Consider the following 10,672-nt stretch of genomic DNA (forward strand, 5'->3'; position numbering starts at 1 on the left):
CGGGGGGATGGTCGCCCGCTGCCCTGTGGCCGGGGTTGGTCAAGAATGACGCGCCCATCCGGGCGCCTGGGCGCGGCGCGAGGGAGCGAGGCGAGGCGGCCAAGGACCCCAAACAAGACTCGGCCCGGGCGCAGGGGCAAGGGGGCGTGCACTGACTGGGGGGGGGGGGGGGGCGAAGCTGGCAGCGAGCCAAGGCGGGCCACGCGAGGGGGCCAGGTCGCAGAGATCTCCGTCCCATCGCATCTCCCACCCTGGGGGACACGATGTTTGGGGGACAGGGAAGCCATGGAGCCGGGGCACCTTGCGAGCCCCCGGCAGCCGGGGCCCCGGGACGCGCCGGCAAGAACAGCGCCGAGCAGGGACCAGGCGGGGTGGTACCCATCGGCCTGGAGACACCGCGGCCGGGGACAGAGGAGCGTGGGGCGCGGCCAGGAGGGCCAGACGACGATCGGCCCCCCCCAGACCACCCTGCGGGGGGGCCGGTGGGGGGGGGGGGGGGGGGGGGGGGGGGGGGGGAACAACACAGGCGGAGCAGGCCCGGGCCGCCCGGCCGCCCTGGCGCGTCCCACCGTACTGGTTGCCGCGGTGCCGTGGTGCCGGCCTGGACGCCCTCCCCTTGCCCCGGGCAGCGGGGGCGCTCGTTGGCCCGGACGCCATGCTCCTTTGCACATGAAAAGGCTGCGCCCTGCAAGGCAGCCCTGTCTGCTGTGGGGGGGGGGGAGCGCGGGGACCAAGGCATCAACTGGCCCGGTTGCCGGCGAGCGGGGGGCGCGAGGGACGCGCAAGAGACAACACCCATCGGCACGCCCTTGCCGGTGGTGGGGAGGGGGGGGCCCGCGCTCGGCGGAAGGTCCCCAGCTCGTGGCCAAGGAGCCACTCTCCTGGCACCTTGGAGGGGGGAGGGGGGGGAGCGGCAGGCCGAAAGGCGGTGCTCAAACCGGTTACGTCCTCGTCTTGCTCGGTGTCGGGCGGCGGGGGCGCCCTCTCGGGCAGAGGCGCGACCCCCGGGGGCCAAGCCAAGGCCCCTCTCGAGCTCATGCGCGCGCTCGAACAACGCACACCGCCCCGGCGCCGCCGACGGCCGGGGGCCGGGAACCGACAACCCCGCCTCTCCACGGTGTCCACGCGGCGCCGGCCATCATCTTGCGGAGCGGGCCCCCGAACGGCGGCCCTTCGGCCCCCCAGCCCCGGGAGCACCCACCTCGACGGGAGCGCACTCTAGCACGGCCCCGGGAGCGCGCGGCTGCCTGCCGGAGAGCACGCCGACCGCCACCGTCCCCCCCCCCCCCCCCCTGGACCGAAGACCCCGGCGTGGCAAGCAAACAGCCCCCGGGGGAGAGCGCAGCCCTTCTCACACAGGAAGCTCCAGCCAGAGAAGGGCGGGAATTCCACCGGGCCCGTCTCGCCCCCCTCCCATCCCCGGGCGGCGCGGGGGCGAATAGTTAGGCCCGCCGAAAGGCCACCTGCCCGACAAGAGCACCCCACCCCCCATGACTAGGAAGCCCAAAGGGGCTGGCTGTCATCTGCCGGAGACCTCAGGCGCAGAGTCGGGGCGGGGAAGGGGCAGGCGGAGTGACAAAGCACTCTGCCAGGAGAGGCCGCCGCCCAAGACCCAAGTGGCATGCTTTGCCGCCGAGGGCGACACGGAGCTGGGGATGCCCGGCATGCCTTTCTTTTGGAGTGCGCCCCGGCGCGCACATTGGCCAGCCGGGCAAGACAACCCCTTTTCAGCCGGTCGAACACCCCCCCTATTGCAGAAGGCATGCCCTCCGCGCCGGGCGAGAAAGGGTGCCACAGACCGGCGTCTACTGGAAGGGCGCCTAAAAAACAGGAGGCGCAGGTGGTGCTCGGCGCGACCGACACGCCCCGGCCCCACCCCGGAAGAGGCTCCGGGGGACGATCGAGACCCCCACCACCAGGGGCCCATTCACACCCCAGGCGCGACGGCCGGGCCCGAGAAAGCCGAGCCGAGCTCGCGGCCTGCCGCACGTCAACACAAGCCGCGGCCCGAGAGCCGCCACGTGCACACACGGACGTACGCACATCGGTCGCGTCCGCGCTCCCCCCCCCCGTGCCCCTACGCCGCGGCGGGCGTTTTTGCACGGGGTGGGGGCCTTGTCTCAACTAATAAGTCCGGCCTGTGGCCCCTTTTCCCAGGGGGACCTCGGGGCAGGGCCGCCGTGGCTCGGCAAACCCCGCGCCCGTGTGTGTACACGCTCACACGCCCAAGGAAGAAGACACGAAGCAGGCCCAGGCAGGCCCAGGCAGACAGAAGCCGCTCGTCCAAGCACTCACCCCCACGTACACATGAGTGAACGGAATGCCTCGCACTCGCCCGCACCCGCCCGCACCCCCGGCCTCGGCCCCTTTTGCTGGCGCCCGCCGGGCCGGCCCCCAAGCCAAGGGGGAAAGGGGCTCCCTCGATGGGGCGAAAAAGGCTCCACAATTTCGTTGGTTACGATCATATTCACCTGAATGCCGGCAGGGTGTTTGCCCTGGCCCTCGAGCGCAACTGAGTTACTTGGGAATACACTTTTGGGATCTTCCATCGTGATATATGGGAATATCATTCGGTCTTTCCTCTATCCGCGGGCACTCCCTTGTCACGTTGTTCTTCGAGAGTCGGATGATTTCCCCTTGCCCCCGTGCCGGCGGCCCGCCCCAGCTCGAGGATGACAACTTGAAGTGTCTAGAAGAAGCTCTCTCTCCACGCCCTTTGTCGCTCCGGCCGTGTGCCGGCCGGCCTGTGGCCGGGGCAGGCGGGCGGCCCGCGGGCTGCTGTCCGACCGTAGCCGGCAAGGCTTCACGGTGCCGCATCCCCGGTATTTGCTGTGTGGCGCAATGGCGTCGGTGGGTCGGCCGACGGGGAGATCGGCCTGCCTGGGCATTCTCACCCTGGGCGCAGGCGGGGCAATGTTCGGGACTCGAGCCGGGCCAGCTCCGGTGGGGGGCCGGGGGGGGGGGGGGCAGATCGGCGAGTTACAACGCCCCGCCGGCGACAGGCCTTCCCACCCTCCGGGGCTCCTCACTGGTCGCCCCGCTCGGCCTGGCTAACGTCACATATATCCCTCATTCGGGCCGCTGGCGTCTCGGATCGGTTGCCTCTAGGTGCCAACTCGCGGGGACAGGGGCACCCTCCCGCACCTTCGGCCCTGTCCGCCTCTCGCGCCTCTTGCCGTGGCCGGCCAGCCACCCAGGGGAGGACGGCCGAAAGCCCGAGAGCCAAGCAGCACCGCCGTCTCGGCAAGCTCCCCGGCCGACATCCACCAGCCTCGTCCCTCCTCTCCTGCCTTTCCCCCCTTCCCCTTTGTTGTATCTGGCCCCCCCTCCCCCCCCCCCCTCCTCGCCTCTGCATCCACCCCTCCCTCCCGGCGCGCTCCCTCAAGGTACTCCCGCCGTTGATGCTGCTTGCTGCATGTCTCCGCTTTTGCACCCTGCGCGCCTGCCGTTTGGTATACTGATCGCGCGCCCTGACGACCTGATATGCACGGGGGGGAAAAAAAAAGACAGCATCGCTCCCCATCCCACCATGGCCACCACCGCTGCCATCGCCACCAAGGTCGATTTCGCCGGCAAGGGCGCCTCCGAGGCCGGCCCCACCCTGGCCGACGTGGTCGCCGCCAAGAACCTCTCCTCTGCGGAGACACGTATTACCGCCCTCGAGAAGATCCTCAGCCACTGTGCGTGCCCGACTCCCCCCCCCCCCCCCCCCCTCTTTGCCCACATTCGGCACACCTGTCACCTCCCTGTCGGCTTTCGGTGGATGCGCCTCTAACGTGCAGATGCACATGTCCTTCACGGGCGCCCGCTCGCCGCCACTACCGCCACCAATCAGCCTCCATGGCCGAGGAGACCACTCGTGCCAAGGAGCATGCTCTCCTGGCCCTGGGTGAGCAGTTTTCCGAGCTCGGGTGCGCACCACCAACAAGACCCTCCCTTTGTCCCGCCCTTCCCCTTTTTCGTCCAGGCACCTGTGTCCCCCGCTTTTTTGGCCAGCGGAAGGTGGATGATCGGCATGCGCCGCCACCTGTCACTCCAGCCCCAATCCGTCAGCCTGCTGACCTTGCCTCTTGCATACACGCCCAGTGATGGCCAGCGCCTCCAGACCCTGGTCCGCACCTCTCGCGAGTTCCTCAACTCCATTCCCAAGGCCCGCGCCTCGAAGATCGGTGCGTCGACTCCCAGACGCGTGTCCTGCCTCCTTCCGCCCTTTCCCCCAGCACGCGCATGCTGATGCCCCCACGCCGACCCCATCCTGGCCCACCACCAGTCCGCGACATGGTCGACCTCCTTGGCAAGATTCCCAACGCCCTGGACCTCCAGATTCAGACAACTCGTGAGGTGCTCCTCTGGGCCGAGGAGGATCGCAGCGCCTTCTTCCGCCAGTCGCTCGAGCTTCGCCTGGCCGCGCTGTGCGTTTTTCCCTGCTCCCCCAAATGAGCCCTCCCCTTTGGAGGGCCACTGCTCCCCCCCCCCCTCCCCCCGACACTCACCCACGCACGCACGCACACACACACACACACACACACACACACACACACACCTTCGATATACACGCCGTATGAAGTCTGCTTGAGGCCCGCCAGTTTTCCGAGGCCACCGGGCTCATCGACTCCCTGCTGACCGAGGTCAAGCGCCTGGATGACAAGCTCCTGCAGGCGGAGCTCCTGCTGCTGGAGAGCCGAGTTTACTTCGAGCTGCGCAACTATGCCAAGTCCCGGGCGTCCCTGACCGCCGCGCGGTCGTCCTCCAATGCGGTGTATTGCCCGCCTCCCCTGCAGGCGGCTCTGGACATGCATAGTGGCATTCTTCATGCGCAGGAGAACGACTTTAAGACCGCCTTCTCCTACTTTTACGAGGCCCTGGAGGCGTACACCGGGCCCAAGTTCTCCGACAACAAGCAGGCCCTGCGCTCGCTGCTGTACATGCTTCTGTCGAAGATCATGATGGGGGCCGTGCGTCGCGCATCTCGCCCCTCCCCCCCTGGGGGGGGGGGGGAGTCTTTGTATTGCTGCCAGTTGTTCTTGCCACCTCCATCATGCACGGTTGTTAACACACCCCTCTTTCATTCTGCCCCCCCCCCCCCCTTTCTCTTCCCTGCTCCGCACTCATCCAATCCCATGCCGGTGCCCAGCCGGAGGACATTAGCGTCGTCCTCGGTGGCAAGGCCGCCCTGCGTATTGTGGACCATGCGGACTCTCGGGCCCCGGTGGAGGCCATGCGCGTGATTGCCCAGGCCGCTGGTGCTGCCTCGCTGTCGGACCTGCGTGCCGCGCGCGAGGAGCAGCCCCACTCGGCAGGTACGCTCATACGCCCGGCCTCTCGGTCACTCCCCTTCCGATCACCCCTGTGCACCTGCTGCTGTGTCGCACATTGCTCCGCCCCATGGGCTGCTACTGTCTGTCGCTAACGCAAATACGCCTCCTCCTCCCCGCTCTCTCTCTCTCTCTCTCCCGCCGCCCTCTCCTTAGTTCTCTCGGTCGATCCCTTCCTGTCGATGCATCTGCGCAACCTCCAGAGCGACCTGCTGGAGAAGAGCCTGCTGCGCGCGCTCCTGCCCTACTCGCGCGTGGAGCTGTCTCGGATTGCCGAGCTTGTGGGCGTCGACGAGACCACCATCGAGACCAAGTGCGTCCCACTGGGGAAGTCTGCCATATGCTAGCTTGGTGGGGGGGGGGAGGGGGGCCTTTCGCCGGGGGGAAAGGGAAATGAGACACTGACCACCGGCCACACCGGTCCCACCATGTCCATCCATCCATTCCCCAACACAGGATTTCGCAAATGATTCTCGGGAAGCGCTTCCGCGGCGTGCTCGACCAGGAGGCCGGGTGTCTGGAGATCTTTGATCCTGAGGACGATGACGTACGTGCCGGAATCTATGCCCACCACCCCGGGCTGGCCAGAAGCGGGGCATCCCCTGTCAGAAAGGAGTGCCATCTACTCACCACCAGTCCCTCTCTCTCTCTCTCTCCCTCCCTCCCTATCTCTCCTTCTCCTCGCCCCTGTATAGACCCTTTACGTTGAGGCTCGCGGTGTCATTGAAAACGCCGGATCTGCTGTTGACGCGCTTTTCAGCCGCGTCGCCAAGCTTAACTAAGTCCTTGGCCCGTCCTGCTGAAACAGAGGATGGAGCGGATCCTCCACCTGCCACCCAATCCCCGTCATGCCGAGGTGGAGTGGGGAAATCTCCCTCCTTTTTTCTCCCCCCCCCCCCCCCCCTTGTTCCCCACGTGCACACGCGCTAGCCGATGTTCACACCCGTGCATGCAGACACAACGCCCCCCACCTCTGTGCCTTGCTCTGGCCGATCTGTATTTTGTAGCTCCCCGTGCTCTCCTCCTTCTCCGTGCTGCTGCCCCTCCGTGCAATGTCCTTTCCCCCCCTGCATGGCTCATCCCCTGCCTCTCGTGCAGCGGCGTCCTCTCATTCGAATAAACATACAACATCCCCCTGTAATGAGTGGCTCCTTTGCCAAGCCCTGTCCCCTCTCCTGGCCATTTTTCTCCCATCCCGCGCGCGGTGGACGTCCTCCTCTGTGCCGGGGACTCTGAAAAGGGGAAACCAAAGATCTGGCGGGGAGAGATATTGCGACATCATGACCCAAAACCGGGGTGGCACACGCATGACTTCGATGTTTTGGTTTTATTGAGACAACAGGGGAGGAGGCGAAACGCGGCGGTAGAAATGTGCTCGTTGGTGGGAAATGAGAATGATGCGCGCTTGCCTGTGCGTGTGTGTGCGTGTGTGTGTGTGTGTGCGTGTGTGTGCCCGTATGTGCGTGCCCCTGCGAGCCCATATGTACATGAGCATGCACGCACAAGTGGCACGAGGGGAGGGGGAACATACAATATCGCATGGGAGAAAGGCGCACACTCACCACGCCAGGGCATGTGAGCGAGGACATATTTGGACCCCAGCAGCAGGAGGAAAGGCCAAGGGCAGGTGGGAGGTGTGGAGGAGGGAGGAAAGCGAAGAGAGAGACACACACACACACACACACAGGCACATGAGCACGCGGGTGCCGGCTCGAGGTTGGGCGCGCGCACAAGGCCGTGCACAGCACACAGCTGCAACTGCGCATGCACAGGGAGGAGAAGTGCGTGGCACATACACACACACACACACACACACACACACAAGCCGGAGGGCCACCCACACGGGAGAAATGAGAGACGGAGTCCCCGACACACATGTGCAAACAGGCGGCCCTACACAAACAAACACAAGCAGCCAGCGTCGAGTCCCGCACGCACACGCGCAGAAAGAGAGGGAGGGAGAGAAGGAGCGGGGAGGAGGGGGAGAGGGAGAGGGAGGGCAGTCGGCGCAGTGCGACGCGCAAATGGCTCAGTGTGAAGAGAGGGGGAGAGGGAGAAGAGGAGGGGTGGGGGGGGAAAAGGGGGGGAAAGGGGGACATATGAGGGGAAGAGCACGGGAAACAGGCTCATGCGAGCACAGGGGCATGCACACGAAGTCACGAGGAAAACGGCGACGAGGGGACGCCGCCATCCCCGGCCTGAGGCTGTTTCTCCGGCCCTTAGCAGCATTTCCGGCGGTTGTCCTCCTCGCCCAGGTTGACCGTCTTGCTGGAGGTATCCTGCGAGCGGGGAGCCGCGGTGGCGGCATCGGACTTGGGAATGGCCTCCGCCACGCGGGTGAAGATGAGCTTGACATTGGCATCGGTCTTGGCCGAGGCCTCGACAAAGAGGAGCTTGTTCTCCGCGGCATAGGCGCTGGCCTCCTCCTCGGACACCTGGCGCGAGTGGCTCAGATCCAGCTTGTTGCCAGCCAGGGCAATGATGATGTTGGGCGGGGCCTGGCGCTGAAGCTCACGGACCCAGGACTTGGCCCGGGTGAATGTGCTGGCATCGGAAATGTCATAGACCACCACCGCGCAGTGGGCGCCACGGTAGTACATCGGTGCCAGACTGTGGTAACGCTCCTGGCCGGCGGTGTCCCAAATCTCGAACTTAACCGTCGTGCCGTCGCTGCACTGCACACTCTGGGTCATAAAAGCGGCTTCGGGAAGGAGGTCAAAGGGAGACACAGAGGGGGGTGGTTAGGGGGGAGGCAGGGGGGGGGGAGATGGTGTATGGACGTGTGCGTGTTTGCGTGTGTGCGTGTGCTCTGACGGTAGGGCAGGGAGAGAGAGAGAGAGAGAGAGTCGACATACCACCGATGGTGCTCTCCTGGAACTCTTGGAACTGACCGCGCACAAAGCGCAGGGCCAGCGAGGACTTGCCGACGGAGGAGTCGCCTGGAAGGGGAAAGAAGCAGATGACGAGAGGGTGGATGCGGATGGGTGGCACGCGCCGAAGGTGGGGGACAGGGATGAGTCGGAGTCCCGGGCAAAGGGGGGATTGTTGGGTGTGAAAGGAAACTGCGGAAGAGGGAGAGGCACGCACCGAGAAGCACCAGCTTGTACTGGAAGAAAGACCGGTTGTTGCCGGACACGGCCATCGAGGTGGGCCGGTTCGCCATTGTGGAAACTGAGGGGCCATCAGGTGTGCATATGTGTGAGTGGCGGGTGGCAGGGAGTCGCGTTCATGGGACAGATGAGGGGAGGGGGGGCGACAGTGAAGGAGAGGGCGGGAGATGCGGAAGAGGGGGGGGGCTTACCTAAGGGGAAAGGGGAGGTGTAAGAGGAGACGTGTTGTCACACGAAAGCAGAGGGTGATCTGGGGACGGGGCGACAATTAAGCAGGTTCAAGATGGCAAACGGGGGGGGGGGAGCGGGAGATCGGATGTGAGTTTGAGCAGGGCACTTCTAGCTGAGGAGAGAGGGAGGAGGGAGGGAGGGGGTGGGACGGAAAATGGGAGGGTAACCATGTGGTGTCCCCCTCAAGCGAAAAGGAGGATATCCCGAGGGAAGGCCATCCCAAGAGAGGCAGTGGGGGGGAGGGGGGGAAGGGACAAGTTGTGGCCAGAGTAGGGAGGAAGAGAAAGGGCACTTGCATCAACCAGCTACAGAGGGAGGAGAGCGGCAGAGCGAGCGGGGCATGTATGTGTGGGGCGTCGAACAGCCCCCCCCCCCCCCCAGAAGCCTGGAAAGAACAGAGATGGGGGGGGGGGGCAGGTGGAAACCACGCGCCAGGGGAGAGGGGGGCCGGAGGAGGGGGAACTACGTACCGAGAGGGGCGAAAGAAGGAGAGGGCCAAGAGAGGGGGCGGCGCTTTCACAGGGCAGAAGGGGCAGGGGGGATGGAGAGCGCACAGGGGAGGGGAGAGGGGGAGAGCGCAAGCGCGAACAACCAAGAAAACGGAGCGGGGCGGGGAAGGAGGGAGAGAGCGAGGAGGAAAGGATGCGGAGTGGGTGGGAGAGCGAGGGGAAGAGGAGGGGGAGGGGCGATAAGTTCGTTGCCAGATCGGCCTGGCCCTGGTGCAGGGGTGGTGTGGCAGAAATTTTTCGCCACCATGCCCTCCGGGGGGGGGTGGGGGCAAACAGCTGGGCGCGGAGGAGAGCGAGGGGCTTCTCCCAGGCTCCAGGCGGATTCTGGCCCCGCCCCGGCCTTCCCCTGTTACGGTGCTAAGGGGGGGGGGGGGGGCCGCACAGAAGCCGCGGGCCATCCCCCTGCTCCCCCGGCCTGTGTGTGTGTGTGTGTGTTGTGCGTGCGCGTGAGCATGTGCGCGCCTGCGTATGCGTGTATATTTGTGCGTAGCATATATGTGCCCGTGCTGGGAGCTGCCGGCTCTCGCGCCCGCCCGGGGGGGGGGGGGGGGGGGGGGGGGGGGGGGGGGGGGGGGGGTGACGCCGGGCGCCGGGGGGGGGGGGGGGGGGCCGGGCACACCCACCCAAGGGTCGGATGGTGGCAGGCTCTCACCTAAGGGCGAGTCCGTTCCCGAAGAGAGTCGAGGGGCCGGCAGCGGCGGACGCCAACCCCCCGCCCAGCCCTCTCGAGCCGGGTTCTGAGGACTGCCTCCTGACGACACTCGACGCGCGGCAACTGGCGGAAAAGCGAAGGGTGTGGCCTGTTGCGTCGGGGATGGCCCCTCCCCCCCCCCCCAGTCCCCCCGCCACCGCTTGGGGGCATCCTTGTAGCGGCCACACCACAAGCACACGCATGCACACACTTGCACACGGACAAACACCGTTGCCGCCGTAGGGAGGGCGGGAGACAGAGGGAACTCGGCTACAGGCGCGTGGCGCGGCCTCTCTCTCTCTCTCTCGCGGGCCCTGCGCAACGTCAGATAAAGGTGCTGGGGGGCGGGCGGGGGGGGAGGGAGATCCACGCGCACGCCAGCCGCTTCTGGCCTGATTCCCCAGCCGCCTTGGGCCCGAGCTGCGGCTGTTGCTGTTGCTGCTGCCCCATGCAGGAGGGCGGCGTGGGTCTTCTCTCGACAAACATATCACTCGCCCAGCTCCCGGCCGCGGCTCCCACCCCCCTCGGGCCGACCTGGACACTCCTGGCGTGTGTGTCGGCAGCCCGGGAGAAGATGCCCCCACGGCGCACCCAGCCCTTGCCCCCCCCCCCCCGGGGGGGGGGGAGGGGGGCGAGCGGACGATGGAATCTACGTGGCGGGCCAGCAAAGTTGCCCCGGGCCGGGGCGGGTGGCGACCGCCGCCGGGGGATGGGGATGCGCGGGTGGAGCCGGAGGAAAAGCCCCGGCGGAAGATCGCCCAAGCGCGGGCGGCCGGGCCAGGGCAGCCAGGCAGGGCAAGGGGGCGGAGAGATAGA

General features: G+C 66.6%; 2 protein-coding genes across 3 annotated transcripts; one reads left to right on the forward strand and one right to left on the reverse strand.

The window, feature by feature from the left end:
- The first annotated feature begins 3,336 nt into the window (after positions 1-3,336).
- On the forward strand, positions 3,337-6,451 carry H696_03788 (hypothetical protein). Its single transcript, XM_009497646.1, has 10 exons — positions 3,337-3,386; positions 3,507-3,680; positions 3,836-3,911; positions 4,087-4,169; positions 4,271-4,412; positions 4,568-4,955; positions 5,135-5,300; positions 5,472-5,628; positions 5,772-5,862; positions 6,011-6,451. Exons 2-10 carry the CDS (start codon positions 3,530-3,532, stop codon positions 6,095-6,097), a joined length of 1,341 nt encoding a protein of 446 aa, XP_009495921.1. The 5' UTR covers positions 3,337-3,386; positions 3,507-3,529; the 3' UTR covers positions 6,098-6,451.
- A 292-nt stretch (positions 6,452-6,743) lies between these two features.
- On the reverse strand, positions 6,744-9,425 carry H696_03789. 2 transcript variants are annotated; one of them, XM_009497648.1, is made up of 5 exons: positions 9,127-9,425; positions 8,617-8,675; positions 8,403-8,486; positions 8,171-8,254; positions 6,744-8,016 (listed from the first exon to the last, which is right to left on the reverse strand). In XM_009497648.1, the coding sequence occupies exons 3-5, from the start codon at positions 8,476-8,478 to the stop codon at positions 7,535-7,537; spliced, it is 642 nt and encodes a 213-aa protein (XP_009495923.1). In that variant the 5' UTR covers positions 8,479-8,486; positions 8,617-8,675; positions 9,127-9,425; the 3' UTR covers positions 6,744-7,534. The 2 variants fall into 2 exon arrangements, with proteins under 2 accessions (XP_009495923.1, XP_009495922.1); XM_009497647.1 differs by lacking the exon at positions 8,617-8,675 and having other exon boundaries at positions 9,211-9,425.
- Positions 9,426-10,672: the final 1,247 nt, after the last annotated feature.

This window comes from Fonticula alba, assembly GCF_000388065.1.
Source record: "Fonticula alba strain ATCC 38817 unplaced genomic scaffold supercont2.6, whole genome shotgun sequence".
Classification (NCBI taxonomy): Eukaryota; order Rotosphaerida; family Fonticulaceae; genus Fonticula; species Fonticula alba.